Source organism: Nycticebus coucang, chromosome 3, assembly GCF_027406575.1.
Source record: "Nycticebus coucang isolate mNycCou1 chromosome 3, mNycCou1.pri, whole genome shotgun sequence".
Classification (NCBI taxonomy): Eukaryota; Metazoa; Chordata; class Mammalia; order Primates; family Lorisidae; genus Nycticebus; species Nycticebus coucang.
The window spans coordinates 72198910-72217757 of NC_069782.1; the positions used below are offsets into that span (position 1 = coordinate 72198910).

General features: G+C 50.5%; 1 protein-coding gene across 1 annotated transcript in view; it reads right to left on the minus strand.

The window, feature by feature from the left end:
- Positions 1–18848, minus strand: part of ELL (elongation factor for RNA polymerase II) — an 85985-nt gene extending 67137 nt beyond the window's left edge. The window contains exon 1 of the mRNA XM_053582331.1: positions 18658–18848. Within this exon, the coding sequence (XP_053438306.1) occupies positions 18658–18792 (135 nt within the window). The 5' untranslated portion in view covers positions 18793–18848. The remainder of the gene's footprint in view (positions 1–18657) is intronic.

Sequence of the window (18848 nt, forward strand, 5' to 3'; positions counted from 1 at the left end):
GGGAGAAGTGGGGTTTCTGTAATAAGAAATGGCTAAGCAGGGGGCAGCACCTGTGGCTCAAAGGAGTAGGGCGCCGGCCTCATATACCAGAGGTGGCGGGTTCAAACCCGGCCCCGGCCAAAAACTGCCAAAAAAAAAAAAAAAGAAAGAAAGAAAGAAATGGCTAAGCAGGGACGGAGAGCATTGTGTGCCAGATGCCCTGCCAGCCACTTTAGGACACAGCTCCCTGAACCTCCCAACACCCTACAGATAAGCAAAGTGAAGCAAGATGAGATATGGTTGCATGGCAAGAGGGGCTACAGACACCTCACACCTCTAGGAACAACCCCCACACTGCAGAAGGGAAACTAAGTCCCAGAGGGTGGCACCAGTGATCAACATCAGGGTGGGGAATGACACAGCCTGGCCCCACATTAGCCCTCAGAATACCAGCTCAAACTTCAGAAGCTCCAGGCCCATTGGCCTGGTCTCCCTCCAAGCCCTAAGCACTCCTGTGTTTCCCAGGCGGCCAGCCCAGGCTGCCACCCCTGGGGCCCAGGCCACACAACAGGCAGCTGCTGGGTCTGCAGGCTAGCTTGGAACTAGCCCCAGCATAGCCAACGTGGAGGCAACCCTGCTGGCACTGCACAGTGTCCAGGCCTCAATGAACTCACATACCATAGACCAAGAACAGGAGGGAGAGGAGAGGCAGACAGTAGGAGCCATCTGAGGACCCCAGGAGATGCTGCTGTCAAGAGTCTTGCCCAAGAGCACAGACCCTAGCAAATTGCCCCCACTGCAAAGAAGAAAGGGGTCCAAACCTCCATTCCTTTGTGATGCAACATCAGCCCCACTTCTGCTCAAAAGAACATGAGCCTTGCCCCGCACACCCGGGCAGACCTGACACAGCTGAGGGCTTATCAACCTCCTTAGCTCAGAGAGCAAAGGGGACCCATCCCATAGAAATGCTATAGAGGGTCAAGGGCCATCTCATCAATCCTACAGAGCTTCTGATATCTGAGATGGTGTCCTCAGGACGGCTGAAGGCTAATGTGGAGTCCTAAGGCCAGACACCACCTCAGAATCCTTCTCAACACAATTCCCCTTCCTGCCTATGAGCTGGCGCACGAGAAGGAAGCAATCCACAGATCATGGGGTCAAATGGCTCCACGTCCAAAGCCTTCAATTGGCAGGACCCTGTGCCCAGATAAGGGAACTGGGATGGCCTCATCCCAACCCCAGAGCAGGCTGGAGATGAGCTGGACACAGGCTGCCAGAGTTCGCGGTCTCTTCCTACTTGCCATATCCAGCGTGAGCTGAGCACATTTTGCTGGAACAAGCAGGCATCTGTGAGCATCCAACTCCAAAAATAGTGCCACCAGGGGAGGAAGGAACACACTCTTCTAGCTGCAACCTGCCCTGCCCTCAGATGCCTCCCTGCAAGGTCCCTACCCTGTGGTAGTTCAAGGGTCACACCCAACTCTGAAAAGGGAGAGACAACATCTCAAGATAAGAGCAAAAACAGGCCACTTCTGCTGACACAACCCAAAGCCACAGACCCGTAGCTTCTTAGCAGAGACCTGCCCAGGAAGCCAGTCCTCCTCTTGGTCTTTCAGGCCACTGGTATCTAACTCAGAATCTAATCTATAAACGACACTTGTCCTGGGTTTAGAAAGCTCTACAAAGTTCTAAAAGCTCTTCCTGCCCAGGGTGAGCTCACTCCTGCAGAGAGGGAGACGTCTGCCTACCCACCATCTCTGCACCACAGACCTGTCTGAAGCCACTGTCATGTGGTTGTTCCTCATTTACCGTGCACCTCCCTCCAGGGAGAGGAGGTCAGACAAGTGAGGGCAGGAGGTGTCGACCCTCCAGTTTGCCAATGGCCACAGAATACACACTGGAAAAACACTTGTGTAAACAAACAAACCCTCATTCAGAGCAATCCTTCTGCAAAGAACATAACCCCACTATACTGCCATGGAGCTAAAGTCAAGAGACTATTGTCAGAGCCCAACTAGATTCAGACACAGGTCCCATTGTCTACCTGGAGGCAGATGCCCCATTAGTGTGGAGAGAACCTGGGAAGCTGGGGATGCCCCTATGCTACAGGAGCTCCCAATTCCACAAGTAACAAGCATGCTAGCTAGCCCTTCCCATCAGGCTGTGCTCTACGCACTACTATTGTTTTCAATTCCAAAAGTCACAAACAGGTCAAAAGTAAAAAGGCGGGTCCCCCGGAAGCTATGCCAGACTAAACACTTTCCCCAAGGAAAACTCCAGGAATACCCAGAGACACACACGTTGGATGAGAAGCATTTTGAGTCCATCAAGATCAAAATGGGGGTTGGCAGTCAGTCCTAGAGCTGATACCTTCAGATTCAAGGCTCAACTTCATCTGCACTATGTGACCTTGAGTTAGCCATCATCTTCTAGGCGGCCTGTCAGTCAAACAAAAGAACTAGGAAAAACAGACTCTCCAAGGTCTAATCTGCCTCTGGCCAATAGCAAGGCCTCACAGGGCTGCTCAGCAAAGCCCAGGGGCCTGGGAGCCTAAAGCTCAAGTCTGGCCACAGGACAGGAGATCCACTAATACACTGGAGTGTGCCTGCCCCACAAGTAGGCCAACATCCCAGATCAGCAGCTGGTGAGACTTTCCTGTGAAGGGTAGGAAAGTCAGAATTTCAAGCTTTACAGGACAGTGTTGCAAAGACTCAAGCAAAAGGAGCCATGGATAATAGGAAATTGAATGGGCAAGCTACATCCCAATAAAACTTTATTTGCAAAGACAGGTGGTAGGCAGCTCCTGGCACTCACAGAGTTTTCCAAACTGATTTAGATTCTAAGGTCTGCTGAGATCACACTATGACAGACCACTCTATCTGTGACCTTATCTAATTCTGTTCAACCAAAACAGTAGCAAACATGCCAGAAGCTTTGGGAATGGGGGTGGGCAGAGCCTATGAGCCCCAGATTCCTCAGGGGCACAAAATGAGGTTCCTACCAATTCTACTACTAATCCCTTTGAACATGGGTAAAAGGAACAACCAGGAAGCCAATGCAGACCAGTTTCACTTCAGGATCTTCAAAACATTTCAGAGAAGCCAAGGCAGGAGGCAGCCACTGGGGCCCTTCACACGGCAGCCCAGTCACAGGAGAGCTGGGCTACCTGATGTAATTAGCAGGTGTTCACATCCTTGAAGTGCCTTGCTGGGACCTTCAAGTCACTCCCTTAAAATGCAGGGGGACCATAAGGCCATAGCAGGAAGCTGAATTTCCCCTAAAAGTCACTTTTAGAAAAGGGGAAAAGGAAAAATGAACCTCCAGACCCAGATGACCCTCTGAGGCCAGTGGAAGGAGATGAGGCCATCACAAGCCTTCTTAGCTCCTGGTGGGGGGACACCACTCCCACCAGGGAGAGGAGCAAAGGGGACATCTGTTCAAATCCAGCCCCTAGGTCACAGGCACCCTCAGATTAGCCTAGATTGCATGGACGGGCCAGACCTCATATCTTCAGGGCAAGCACAGAAACCCAGAAGAAATGAGAGCTAATACATATGTGCATTCCACAAATACCTCTCTTCTGGAGGGTCAGACTCTTCCTGGCAGTGGATGGGCTGCACCTGCCCATAGGATCCTGAGAAGATACCACTGCTCCTCCTCCTCCCTCTCATCCACCATTCAGCAAGAGCCTCTGGGCCAGGCAAGAGGCTCACTGTCTCCCCCTCTCCCCAGCAGGCAGCACCTGACCTGCAGGTCCTTCAGACAGCTCCCTGCCTAGAAGAAAACTCACTAGTTTATCCTTTCATCCACAAGGGATTAAAAAGAGCGCGCTAAAGTAGAGCTCAGGCCCATCTAAGCTCATTGCCAGAGAATGACACCCTGCCCCCAGCCTCAGCATATGCAGTCTGCCCTTCCCTATAACTAACCTTCAGGACCTTTGTCTGTTGGGGTATACAGGGCGCAGAAGTCCTGTCACTGGGAAACTCAGGATATGGGGGCACTCAAGATACTCCCTAATCCTCACTGGGTCAGAGAAACTGAGTCCTGACAGCGACGCACACACCAGCCTTCCAGAAGCAGGACACACTGTCACTGTCACCTTCACTTAGCCCCAGCTTCTCTGGATCTCCCTCTCTCTCACCAGGGTCCACGTGACCCTACTCATGACCTTCCCTCAAGCGCAACCTGAAGCCAGCACAAATCCACCTTGAGTTTGGGTCCTTATGCATCCTCCCTATATTCACAGCAGCTAGGGTCAGATTCTGTCACTTACACCGAGGCGACCCCTAACCCAGCCCATTGCCAGGAAGACTTCAGAAGTCCTACAGACCCTAACTCTCCCAGGCGAGTCACATATATTAACACATTAGCTCCAAGACCTCCTCACTCTTACTACAATGGCTACTATCAAGACAATAAAACAGTTCGGCACCTGTAGCTCAAGCGGCTAAGGCTCCAGCCACATACACCAGAGCTGGCAGGTTCAAATCCAGCCCGGGCCTGCCAAACAACGACAACTACAACCAAAAGTAGCCAGGCATTGTGGTGGGCCTGTAGTCCCAGCTACTCAGGAGGCTGATGCAAGAGGATTGTTTGAACCCAAGAGTTTGAAGCTGCTATGAGCTATGATACCACAGTACTCTACCAAGGGCAACACAGTGAGACTATCTCAAAAGAAAAAAAAAAAAATAAGAAAGAAAAAGGAAAGAACAGCTCAGCGGCTAGGGTGCCAGCCACATACACCGGAGCTGGTGGATTCGAATCCAGCCCGGGCCTGCCAAACAACGACAACTACAACCAAAAAATGGCTGGGCATTGTGGCAGGCACCTGTAGTCCCGCCACTTGGAAGGCTGAGGCAAGAGAATCACTTAAGCCCAAGAGTCTGAGGTTGCTGTGAGCCGTGACACCAAGCACCAGAGCACTCTACCAAGGGTGACATAGTGAGATTCTGTCTCAAAAAAAAAAAAAAAAAGAAAGAAAGAAAGAAGAAAAAGAGTGCAGTGGCTCACACATGTAGTTCTAGTTACCTGGGAAATTGAGAATCACTTGAGGCCAAGAGTTTGGGTGATATAGTGACACCCTGTCACTTAAAACAAAACAAAACAGGCAGGTGTTGGGGCAGGTGCCCATAGTCCCAGCTGCTTGGGAGACTGAGACAGAAGACAACTTGAACCCAGGACTTTGAGGTTGCTATGAGCTAGGCTGATGTTGTGACACTCCAGCCTGGGCAACAGAGCAAGACTCTGCCTCAAAACAAACAAATGAAGAAAACCGAAACCACCACCAGAAAACAAAAAACACTGAAGATGTGGAGAAACTGGAGCCCTTGTGCACTGTTGGTAAGAATGTAAAATGGTAAAAAACAAAATAATATGGTGATTCCTCAAAAAATTAAACATAGAGGCCAGGCCCAATGGCTCATGCCTGTAATGCTAACTCTGGGAGACCAAGGCAGGTGGACTGGGTTGAGCTCAGGAGTTCAAGACCAGCCTAGCAAGAGTGAGATCTCATCTCTACTAAAAATTGAAAAACCAGCTAGATGTTGTGGCAATGCCTGTAATCCCAGCTACTCAGGAGGCTGAGGCAAGAGGATTGCTTGAGCCCAGAAGTTTGAGGTTGCTGTGAGCTATGATGACACCACAGCAGTCTACCCTGGGTGACGGGAGTGAGCTTATCTCAAAAAACAAACAAACCCAAAAAACATAGCATTACCACATCATCAAGCAAGTCTACTTCTGAGTAAATACCCAAAAGAAATAAGAGCAGTGACTTGAATAGATACTTGTACACCCACGTTCATAGCAGCATTATCCACAACAGCTAAAAGGGGGAAGCAACCCAAGGATCCATGGACAAATGATAAGATAAATAATCATGTGGTCCATCTATACAATGGGATATTACTCTGGGCCCTGCCCATTCCCTACCTCACCATCACCATCTGTTGGGCCACTGGAGGTATGGAGAAGGTGGAGGCATGGGAGGGCCCAGCTCCCTCTGTCAGTCCAGTGGACTTCCCAGCAGGAAAACTGCTAAAGAAACCAAGAAACCGGGGCAGCGCCTGTGACTCAGTGAGTAGGGAGCTGGCCCCATATATTGAGGGTGGTGGATTTGAACCTGGCCCCAGCCAAACTGCAACAAAAAATAGCCAAGCGTTGCGGCCAGCACCTGTAGTCCCAGCTACTCAGGAGGCTGAGGCAAGAGAATCGCCTAACCCCAGGAGCTGGAGGTTGCTGTGAGCTGTGACACCACGACACTCTACTGAGGGCGATAAGTGAAGACTCTGTCTCTAAAAAAAAAAAAGATAGGAAAAGAAACCCATTTCTTTATTTAAAAACAAAACAGACCACTGGTCCAACAGTAAGTACTGAGTTATCAGAACTTATTAACATCAGTGTAACTACAGTTAGTATGCAATCCCCCTTTGCTAAATTTGATTGGCTTTAAATAAATAAAAATAAAACACACACATTGGGAGGCCAAGGCAGGAGGATCACTTGAAGCCAGGAATTCAAGACCAACCTGGGCAACACAGTGAGACCCCTTAACTAAAACATTTAGCTAGGCACAGTGGCAAACACGTAGTAGTCCCAGCTACTTGGGAGGCTGAGGCAGGAGGATCACTTGAGCCCAGGAGCTGGAAGCTACAGTGAGTTATGATGTTACTGCTGCACTCCATCCTGGGCAACAAAGTGAGACCCTGTCTCAAAAAAGATAAAAACAAAATTAAAACTCTAACCAAGAGCCAAGGGAGAGCCTATTTAAAATTTTGGAGGGCTTTGCTCTCTCAGGTCATTTGTGGTATGACAAAGAGAAAAGCTGGCATCTCCTGCACACACCATGGAGAAGCCTATCCAACTTCCATGGTACCACCCAGAGAAACTCAGGCATGGGGAGGGCACCAGTGTCCGAGGGACCCAGGCTGTCAGTGGGAACTGGCCAGCTCCAATCTACTTGATCCCAATGCATCCTTGATCCCCTCAGCATTCTTCAAGGGAGATGCCTCTTTGTGCAAACACCTTCCCTGAGCATATAAGATGGACAGTGGACAGTGAGAAATGCCTGAGGAATGGATGCATCAACAGGCCTGAAGGAGGAACAGGGCACTAGCTGGGAGACCACATACCCAAGGAAAGACAGCAAGGGCTTCAATTTCCTCATCTGAAGAACGATGAGAACTGGCTATGGTCCTTGATCACATGCAATCCTTAATTTTTCAAAGGCAGAGAGGTCCAAGGGGTGAGTTGCTCGGATCCACCTTCTGCAACGGCATCTGGGAACGCTGGGGAGCAGTGGTGAGAAGGCCACTAAGACCCTCCATAACATCCCGGTGCTTGGATGTCATCACCCACCTGCAAGGCAGACTTGGGGTGATGCTGACCCACACACACAGTCTCAGGGAGCAGTCTCTCCCAACGTCTTGCTCCCCTCGCATCCCGAGCACCCACATTCTAGAAATTGCCCCTGGGCTGGTCAACATCAGTGTGTTACTAGAAATATGTGGTCTAATCACCTGTGAGCAAAGAACACAAGCCAAAACCAAAAAAGAAAGTGTTGCGTGACCTGAGACGCGAACGAGCAGCAAAAAAGGGTGCCAGCTTCCAGAGCAGCCATATCCGTTTAAATGCACCTTCAAATAGCACACGAGGACATTTGCAAGAATCTCAGATCATCCACGCCTGAGGATAAGGGCAGCAGCCCAGAAAGATATCGGTTCTGGGGTAGCGCCTGTGGCTCAGTGAGTAGGGTGCCAACCCCACATACCGAGGGTGGTGGGTTCAAACCTGGCCCCAACCAAACTGCAACAAAAAATAGCCAGGTATTAGGGCAGCACCTGTGGCTCAAAGGAGTAGGGAGCCAGCCCCACCATATGCCAGAGGTGGCGGGTTCAAACCCAGCCCTGGCCAAAAACTGCAAAAAAAGAAAAATAGCCAGGTGTTGGGGTGGGCGCCTATAGTCCCAGCTACTCAGGAGGCTGAGGCAAGAAAATCGCCTAAGCCCAAGAGCTGGAGGTTGCTGTGAGCTATGACTCCACAGCACTCTACTGACGGTGACAAAGTAAGACTGTCTCTTAAAAAAAAAAGACATCCGTTCTGGCAAATGACACTTCAGCAGCACATAAACAGCTCTCCAAAACCTTGACCCTGATGATACACACACCCACTATAGACCTGCTGCAGTTCTCTGATCCCCTGTGGTCACCCAGCCAAGTGTCACTCCAGCACCAACCATCAGCATCTCTTCTAGCCCTGCATATACCCAGCTCAATCAGAATAAAGCCAGGTTTGATTTTTGCCACATGGCCGGAGTAAAGAAAGGTCAGAAATATCCATCTCATTCAACCAGGCATAGATAACTTCTTAGAGACTTCCCACACCTATCCTCTCACCAGGTCCCCAGGTGCCATTCAAGCTCAGGCTTTCAGAGCCTCTATCCACAGCCACCTCTGTCCTCCCAGCCTCCCTTCTGCCTGCCCCCCCACCATGCCACTGCCCCCACAGATATGCAAAACTACCTTCACTACCTCTGCACGCCCTCACCCCAGGTCAGCAGACCACCCCACAAACACAGGCCCTCTGGTACCCAAGAACCTTGAGGACTGGGCACAGTGAATGCTCAGGGAATACTGACACTTGTTAGGGTCCACACAGCACAGAAGACATAGCCATTAAAACGTGACGGGGGGTTGGGCACAGTGGCTCAAGCCTGTAATCCCAGCACTCTGTGAGGCCAAGGTGGGTGGATGGCCTGAGCTCACAGGTTCAAGATCAGCCTGAGCCACAGTGAGACCCCATCTCTAAAAATAGCCAGGCATTGTGGCAGGTACCTATAGTCCCAGCTACTTGGGAAGCTGAGACAAGAAAATCGCTAGAGCCCAGGAGTCTGAGGTTGCTGTGAGCTATGACACTACAGCACTCTATCGGGGGACTACAAAGTGAGACACTGTCTCAAAAAAAAAAAAAAAAGCATCAGCCAGGCTTGGTGGCTCATGCCTATAATCCCAGCACTTGGGAAGCTAAGGGGGGTGGATTGCCTGAGCTCACAGGTTCAAGACCAGCTTGAGCCAGAGAAGACCCCGTCTCTAAAAAACAGCTGGGTGTTGTGGCAGGTGCCTATAGTCCCAACTACTTGGGAAGCTGAGGCAAGAGGATCACTTGAACCCAAGAGTTTGAGGTTGCTGTGAGCTATGACGCTACAGCACTCTATCAAGGGTAACCGAGTGAGATTCTATCTCAAAAACAAAAACAAATTAAAAAAAAAAGCGTCAGTTAGCCGGGTGTTGTGGCGGGCGCCTGTAGTCCCAGCTACTTGGGAGGTGGAAGCAGGAGAATAGCTTGAGCCCAGGAGTTGAAGGTTGCTGTGAGCTATGATGCCACAGCAGTCTACCCAAGGCGACAGCTTGAGTGTCTGTCTCAAAAAAATTAAATTAATAGCCGGGCGTTGTGGCGGGCGCCTGTAGTCCCAGCTACTCGGGAGGCTGAGGCAAGAGAATCGCTTAGGCCCAGGAGTTGGAGGTTGCTGTGAGCTGTGTGAGGCCATGGCACTCTACCGAGGGCCATAAAGTGAGACTCTGTCTCTACAAAAAAAAAAAAAAAAAAAAATTAAATTAAATTAAAAATAAAATTAAAAAAAAAGTGTCAGGGAAAGAAATGAGACACAAAATAGTATGACCACACCTTGATAATAGGATGCAACGTACTCAGACAAGATAGAAGAGGGTGCTGAGATGCCAACACTGACTGCCTGGGGGTGATGGGAACAGATTTGCTACTTTTAGGTACTTGGCAAGTTTTCTATGCTGAGCTATACTGCAACACAGCAAAAAGAAAAGAAAACTTTTCAAGTGTGTGTGTGTGTGTGTTTTTTTTTTTTTTTTTGAGATAGAGTCTCACTATGTCACCCTCAATAGAGTGCTATGGTGTCATAGCTCATAGCAATCTCAAACTCTTGGGCTTAAGCAATTCTCTTGCCTCAGGCTCCCAAGTGGCTTGGACTACAGGCATCCACCACAACACCCAGCTATTTTTGTTGTTGTTGTCATTGTTGTTTAGCAGGCCCGAGCCAAGTTCAAACCCACAAGCCCTGGTGTATGTGGCCGGTGTCCTAACCAATGAGCTACGGGCACTGAACCTTCATGGGTGTCACTTTTAAAATAGTTCAGTGATTATACAAACTTTACCTATACTGGAGGAAGAGAGGCTCTAGGAAGCAAAAAATGTGTTCTGCTGACCTGGCTGACTCAGTCGAGACTCAGGTCTCCACTTTGCCAGTGGAGGATATAATTAGCATCAGACTCTGGTGCTTATGGACAAGCTGGGTGGCAGCAAGTAATCTCTAGGACACTTTTAGGGGAACAGTTCCCCTTTGATTGGTTTATTTGGACACTAGATTTTATTAAAAAGCAAAGTGTGACTGGTGTACTAGCTCATGACTATAATCCTAGCACTTTGGGGAGCCCCGGCAGGAGGATCGCTTGAGGCCAGGAGTTCAAGACCAGCCTGAGCAACGTAGGAAGGCTCTATCTCTAAAAACAATAGCAAACTTTCAGGCATGGTGGTGCATGCCTGTAGTGCCAGCTACTCAGGAGGTAGAGGCAGGAGGACTGCCTGAGCCTGAGAGTTCGAGGTTGTAGTAAACTATGGTGATACCACTGCCCTCTAGACCCTGTCTCAAAAAAAGAAAAGGAAAAAAAAAAAACAGGAAAGTGACATTCCAGGAAAATGGGTAGCTTTAAAAAAGGGGAAGTGACAAAATAACTGCATGTCACAACTGTCTCTGTCATATATTGAACCTACAGGTCAGAGTTTGTTTGGAGGCATTGTTCAAAGCATAAATTTGGGCTCTGTGAATGACTATGGAGATAAGAGTCACAGAGCGGAGAAAAACACCAACAACCCAAGCCATAAAGGTAGAAAGCTAAAACTGAAGGACACACAAGAAGCCACACACCTAAAAGCAGAGTATTAATTATAACTCTGTGCCCTGCCAGGCCACCTCAAACAAGACTGCTGCCCCTAAGTGGATTTCTGAAAACTTGGGCTTTGGGGTTGGGGGGCGGCGGTCTCCTCTATGTCCAATAGCTGAGCCCAGAGCTGCATGAATTGGGAGAAGCAGTCTTGTTTTTCTTTCTTTTTTTTTTTTTTTTTGTAGAGACAGAGTCTCACTGTACCGCCCTTGGGTAGAGTGCCGTGGCGTCACACGGCTCACAGCAACCTCTAACTCTTGGGCTTACGCGATTCTCTTGCCTCAGCCTCCTGAGCAGCTGGACTACAGGCGCGCCACAACGCCCGGCTATTTTGCAGTCTTGTTTTTCAAGCTGGCTGGTTCCTCCCCCAAGGTCTCCAGGCTATGTCACAATCCGGGTGTGACATCAGAACTGCTTCAAGGGTGATGAACTCTAGCCTCGCCTATGAGTCAACAAAGGGGTGGGTTTTCTGAGACCTGCCTGCTGGCCTGCTATTTACAGTCACAACAATCATGAAGGATGCAGCCTGAAGCACAGTCAAGGGTCACAGTTGTGGCTAGGGTGAGGTTTGGTTCCTCTCATACACCTTCACCACCTGCAGAGAATGCCAGCTCAGATCCCACAGACTCAGGCTGGCTCATCCTCTTCCAGCACCTTCTGGGACTCAACCCACCCAGAACCACCAAACACCCACTTTGAAATACACAGGCAAACTGTGCCAGCAGTGTGGAGGCACAAGGCCATACTCCTGAGCTGAGATGCCAGCCCATTCCTCTCAGCCCTTCTCGCCTGGCCACAGCTGCTTATATTCTGGGTTCTCAGCTACTTCCCAGCTGGGAGATCCTGTCCAGTGACTCAGCCTCCTGAGGAATCTCCACCCATTTCCTCACCTGAGAACCTGAACTACTCCTAACACAGGGTAGACAGCAGACTAAATGAATTAACTCACAGCAGTAGGGTAGGGGGCAGGAGGGCCACACTCCACAGGTATAAGCTGTTGTCACCTTTAGGCTTTCTCAGGGGAGGATGTGTGATATAGTCAGCAACTGGAGGCATGTGCACAACCACTCATGTCACCAACCTCTGGGGACTTGTGGGGGGTGCAGAATGCTGGTGTTTAACTAGGGCTGGAGACCAGGGTGTGACTCCCTTTCAATGCCATGTCCCCTTCAACTTAAGCCCCCACTGAACCCCAAACAAAGTCTTCGTTCAAGCACTAGAGAGGCAGCTAGTGAAGACAGTTGAGTGCCCTCAGGTGTGTGACACTACCCCCTCCAGGGGCTCACCTGCTCCCAACATAAAGGGGACTGTAAGCTAGGCTTATCCTTGAGGTGTGTGACACTGCCCCCTTCCAGAGACTCACCTGCTCCTAACATAAAAGGGGACCATAAGCTAGGCTTCTCCTTGAGGTGCTCAAGATGACATGCACCTATGAGAATGGCTTACAAGGCCTGGCTTGGCAACTCCTAAAGGCCTCATTGAGAGGCATGCAGGGCTGGAGAAAAGTTGCCCTGCTTAGGGCCCAAGGGGTACCCCAGTGGAAAGAGGAAGGCCTGGCGTCAAGAGCCATCAGTGGGAGGAGAATACAGGTTAAGGTTCCTCCTGCCACTGGTACTAGAGTTGACATTTACACAATTCATTCACTTAAGCAGCAGGCAACAGCCCCCGGCCCAGCTCTGGGATCATCTGAACAGCACTGGAATACTGGCTGTACACCTTGGGGACTTAAGAGTCCCTGTAGGCTCTGCCAATGACAGAGCATCAACTGTGCCTGCAACCTCAACGATGAGTCACCTCTTAGAAGTGCCCATTCAATACCCTAGGTTCGGCACCCATAGCACAGCAGTTAGGGCACCAGCCACACACACTGAAGCTGACAGGTTCAAACCCAGCCCAGGCCTGCTAAACAACAACAACTGCAACAACAACAACAAAAAAAAAAAAAAAATAGCCAGGCATTGTAGTGGGCACCTGTAGTCCCAGCCACTTGGGAAGCTGAGGCAAGAGAATTGCTTAAGCCCAAGAGTTTGAGGTTGCTGTGAGCTGTGACACCACAGCACTCTACTGAGGGTGACACAGTGAGACTGTCTCAAAAAAAAAAAAAAAAAAAAAACCTGTTCTACAGTGCTTCTTTCTATCCTAACGTGGCCACTGGCCAGTTCTCCTTGATGATTGTTTCATCCCACCCTTCCGGTTCATTATCTGCTTCTTGTCACTTGAATGTCAGCTCATGACATGAGGGGCTGGCCTCAGTCACCTGGGTTTCCAGCCCCTGAGTGGTGGTCCTGTGCTGACCAGGTGCTCAATCAAATTGGGTTAGATGGGTGACCCAAGCTGCCTGACTCCTGAAGGCTCTGCAAGACCCTCCAGGCAGGGACCAGTTATCCTGGGAGCCAGCTCTGGGTACAAGCATCAAGCACTGAGTGCACAAGAGCACTCTGCAGAGGACAGGACCCTCATAGCCCTGAGAGGAAGAGGAAGATGATCTAGAACTCACAGTTCAGACACTAGGAACCTCACAGCCTTGAGAAGGATGTGGAGCTTAGAAGCCTCATGCACAGGGACCCTAACAGTTCTGAAGGAGGGAATCCAGAACTCAGGCAGGGTCAGACACCTCTAGAGAGAAGGATCTAGAGGCTGGGGGAGGAATGTCTAATACTGAGACCCTCACAGTCCTGAGAAGAATATCAGTCACTCACCAACCCTCATAAGGACAGTAGAGCCAAGATTCATACCCAGATAGGCAGAAATTCCCAGGCTCCACAGACTGCTCCCTGGACCTTCAATTTTTCCTGAATAACAAAATGTTCCCTTTCACCAAGGAACCTGTAATCCAGGAGAGGAGGTCACCCAACAACAGAACCCATCAGAGCTCCCAGTGACAAAATGCAACCCAGGTAGTTGAGGCAGGTGCCCCTGGAAGGGTAACTTCCTTAGAATGGTCAAAAGACATTTCTTGAAGCAGGCAAGAGACAATGTCCTAAGGATAGGTTATGTCCATACTTGAAGACAGTCGAGTGCCCTCTTACATCCTCTCTCTTCTGGAAGTAACCCAACAGAGCAAACAGAGAGATATAGTAACAGCTACTTCAAAATCCATTCAGGCTTTTATATTCAAAGACAAACTGCAATGAAGTCCAAGGTGGAACAGGAAGGCTGGAAGCTACAGATACTGTTGAATCTTTACCTTCTGCCACAATGCTCCATGCTGCCACCAGATCTGCACCAGGGAAGCTCAGAGTTCCCTGGTGGCGAGAAATGGGGAAGAAATCCCTCTGGGGAGAGAACCCCTACCTGGGCTGCTCTCTGTAATCCTAGAGAAAGTCCAGCAGCAAGTCCTTTCTAGCCTGTCACAGCTGAATTTGTACAAGCCTCTTCACAAAAAGTATAAATAAAAACCCTCTCCATGGCTTGGAGGAGCTCAGTGAGTAGGGCGCCAGTCACATACACCAAAGGTGGCAAGTTTGAGCCCGGCCCGGGCCTGCTAAACAACAATGACAACTGCAACCAAAAAATAGCCAGGCATTGTGCCTGTAGTCTCGGCTACTCAGGAGGCTCAGGCAAAAGAATCGCTTGAGCCAGGCGGCGCCTGTAGCTCAAGGAGCAGGGCGCCGGTCCCATATGCTGGAGGTGGCAGGTTCAAACCTAGCCCCGGCCAAAAACCAAAAAAAAAAAAAAAAAAAAAGAATCGCTTGAGCCTAAGAGTTTGAGGTTGCTGTGAGCTATGACGCCATGGCACTCTATCAAGGGCAACAAAGTGAGACTCTAAAAAAATAAATAAATAACCGGCTCGGCGCCTTAGCCAGAGCAGCTAAGCCACCAGCAACATACACCTGAGCTGGCAGGTTCGAATCCGGCCTGGGCCCGCCAAATAACAATGATGGCTGTGGGCGGCGCCTGTGGCTCAGCGGGTAGGGCGCCGGCCCCACATGCCGAGGGTGGTGGGTTCAAACCCGGCCCCGGCCAAACTGCAACAAAAAAATAGCTGGGCGTTGTGGCGGGCGCCTGTAATCCCAACTACTTGGGAGGCTGAGGCAAGAGAATCACCTAAGCCTAGGAGTTGGAGGTTGCTGTGAGCTGTGTGACGCCACGGCACTCTACCAAGGGTGATAAAGTGAGACTCTGTCTCTACAAAAAAAAAAAAAAAAAAAAACAATGATGGCTGTAACCAAAAAATAGCCGGGCATTGTGGAGGGCGCCTGTAGTCCCAGCTACTTGGGAGGCAGAGGCAGGAGACTCGCTTGAGCCCAGGAGTTGGAGGTTGCTGTGAGCTGTGATGCCATAGCACTCTACCCAGGGCAACAGCTTGAGGCTCTGTATCAAAAAAAATAAATAAATAAATAATAAAAATAACAATTAAACTTCTCTAGTCACACAAATTCTTCAAGCCACCTTCCCCATGCCCACCACCAAAACCTTAGCTCAGTTCACTATGCTGCCCAACAGGCAAGATTAAATATAAAAGTTGCCAGGCTGGGTGCAGTAGCTCACGCCTGTAATCCTAGCACCCTGGGAGGCCGAGGTGGGAGGATCCCTTAAAGCTCAGGAGTTCCAGACCAGCCTGAGCAAGAGCAATTCCCCATCTGTGCTAAAAATACAAAAATTAGGCCAGGCCTGGTGGCTCACACCTGTAATCCCAGCACTCTGGGAGGCCAAGACAAATAGATTTCCTGAGCTCAGGAGTTCGAGACTAGCCTGATCAAGAATGAGATCCTGTCTCTAAAAATAGATGGGCACTGGGTGGTGCCCGTAGCTCAGTGAGGAGGGCACGTGCCACATACACTGAAGCTGGCGGGCTCGAAACTAGCCCAGGCTAGCTAAACAACAATGACAACCGCAACAACAACAAAAAATAGTTGGGCATTGTGACAGGTGCCTGTAGACCCATACTTGGGAGGCTGAGTTAAGAGAATTGCTTTGGCCCAAGAGTTGATGTTGCTATGAGCTATGACGCCACAGCACTCTACCAAGGGTGACATATAAGACTCTGTCTCAAAAAAAAAAAAAAAAAAGCTGGGCATTGTGGTGGGCACCTGTAGTCCCAGCTACTCTGGCAGCTGAGACAAGAAGATCACTAGAGCCCAAGAGTTTGAGGTTGCTGTGAGTTTTGATGCAAGGGCACTCTACCAAGGACGGACAAAGTAAGACTCTGTCTAAACAAATAAATACATAAATAAATAAATAAAAATTAGCTGGGCAGGTCTGGCACGGTGGCTCACACTTGTAATCCTAGCACTCTGGAGGCAAAGGCAGGTGGATCGCCTGCACTCAGGAACTTAAGACCAGCCTGAGCAAATTGAGACCCCATCTCTACTAAAAATAGAAAAATTAGCTGGATGTTCAGGCCCATGCCTGTAGTCCAAGCTTCTCTGAAGTCTGAGGCAAAAAGATTGCTTGAGTTCAAGAGGTTTGAGGTTGCTGTGAGCTATCATGACACCATGACACTCTACCCAAGGCAACACAGTGAGACTGTCTCAAAAAATAAAATTAAATAAATAAATAAAAATTAGCTGGGCATCGTGGTGGGTACCTGTAGTCCCAGCAACTCAGGAGACTGAGGCAGGAGGATCACCTGAACCCAGGAGTCTGAGGTTGCTATGAGCTAGACTGATGCCCTGGCACTCTAGCCTGGGCAACAGAGTGAGACTCTGTCACAAAAAAAAAAAAAGAAAGAAAGAAAAAGTTCCCAGGCCCCTTAAATTACCAGACAACTTTTGGGAAAAATTGTTCGGATCACCCAAGATTTAACCCATCCAGTTGCTCTGGATGGCTGGGATAAGTTCTTCAAAGGAGCCCCTTCTGACTAGTCAACACATCGCCATACATAGCTGGGCTTCAAGTGTGAAGAGCTTAACAGTTTGCAGTTATCTTCACCTTTACGTGAGGAAGATCCAGCTTAGTGGAGGGGATGTAACCAACACCCTAAATTAAAAATAGCAGCATGACAGCATGAGGTGGACACATAGGCAAGTCTTCCGGCCTTGGAGCAAGCTAGGGCAGCATCAGAGAGGCGGGGCTCTTGATCCCCAAAGCACAGAAGACTGTGGTGACCAGGTACCAAGTCCATCTTATTTGCATGACTCATGAGCTCTTCCCCAGCTGTTTCTAGGAAAGCCTGCAGGATAAGGCAGCATCGCCCAGGGAAAATGACTCAAGGCTAGAATCCCACCAGGGAGGGAGGCTCAGGCTGGTCACTAGGCAGCTGGTACTGCTGCCACCACCACCTCCTCCTCCTTACCTGCAGGGGCGCTCTAGCCTCATCTTAGGTGATCATTTTGACAAAGTGATAACTTGTTCTTCCAAAAAAGATGAAATCTGCATTCTATGAAAGGGAAAACTGAGACACCAAGACAGGAAGGAAACTATCCAAAGAAGTAGGAAGAAGCATGGGAGGGGTGGGCTCCAGGAGAGCTATGGAAACGAAACAGGGAAAGAAATTCCCAGCTTAGCTAATGGTGCCGAACAAGTCCAGGGCAGGAAGAAAGCCACATTCCTTCCTAGTTAGTCTCTCTCACCCGCCTGTGGTTCCCCCCCCCCCCCCACATCCCCAGTATACACAAACACACACATGCTGAGAGTGGGGCCTCCTCAGCCTGAGACCATACGCATCCCCATCTCCAGCCACCTTGTAACTATGAAGTCCCCACTTTTCAGAAAAAGTTAAAACATTCCCAAACCACTTCCCCTCAGGACCAGACCACTGGGCATCTGCAACTTCCGTCCCAGCACAGAGAGAGGGTGTCATGACACAAACAGAAATGGGAAGAGGCAGGTTTCTGACCATGGTCCCAGATGCTCCAAAACCAAGCCGGAAAGAAGGTGCACAGCAGCCTCCCCTCCCCCTGCCCAGGCAGGTGTCAGAACTGAAATGCTTCAAACTTCCCCCGGACGGGCCTAAATTGGCCCAGGTGTGGTGACCAGAGCTTCCTCTCAGGTGCCTACTATGGCCAGAGAACCCCCACATGTGCCTTTAGGAAAACATCGCAGTCTCCCCTCAAGAATTCCACTTTCCAAAGGTGTTCACTGAGACTGGGTCACCTGGAGGAGGGGGAGAAGAGAGCTGGGGACAAGCTGTCGGTTTCTGCCCAAACTCCCCTTTCCAAGAATCAAGAGTGAGCCCAACCTGAGGGGCGTCACTAGAAAGCATAGAAGTCGGCTCCCAATTGTCAGACACAGCCTCCCACCGGACGGAACAGGCCCCTACAGATGCCCCAACATCAGTGTCAAATGCCTAGACAGAAAAGCTTCTTTCCAGGAGGGCAGTAACTGTCAACTCCACAAACTGCCCTTCCAGGGACCCAGAGAGAGAAACTCCAAACTTGCCCCCGCCAACCCCATCGTGCCCGGACAGCGCTGCCCACCGCCCCCCCCCCCACACACACACACGCTCCCATCACCAAATGCTCACACCAGTTCCTGCACAGGTGCGTAATGGGCCAAAAGGCCCCGGACGTCTGTAGATGCCAGCACTGACGCCCTCCCTGGCCAGAGGCGCAAGCATGGGCCCCTCGGGAGCCCCGAGCCGCCCGCCTGTGCCGCCTCCAGGTGCCGAAAAAGAAGGTGGTTCCCCACACTCCAGACAGGACGGCCGCCCAGCCCGCGCCCAGCCAGCTTAGAGCAACAACCGAACCCCGCGCCCCCGGGCGCCACGACGAAGAGTCGCGAGGCCAGCCCGCGTCCCGACGACCGCACCGGGCCCCGCGCTGCTCACCTGGTTGGCACGGTAGTTCTCGAAAGCCCTCAGGGCACTGTCGGTGAGCTTCACGTGGAATACAGACACCTTGCTGCCGTCGCTCACCCGCCCGCACGACAGCCCGTAGCTCCGAGCCTCCTTCAGCGCCGCCATCTTGCGACCATCGCTCCCCCGCCCCCCCCTTCCCGACTCCAGCGCCGGCGCGCCAG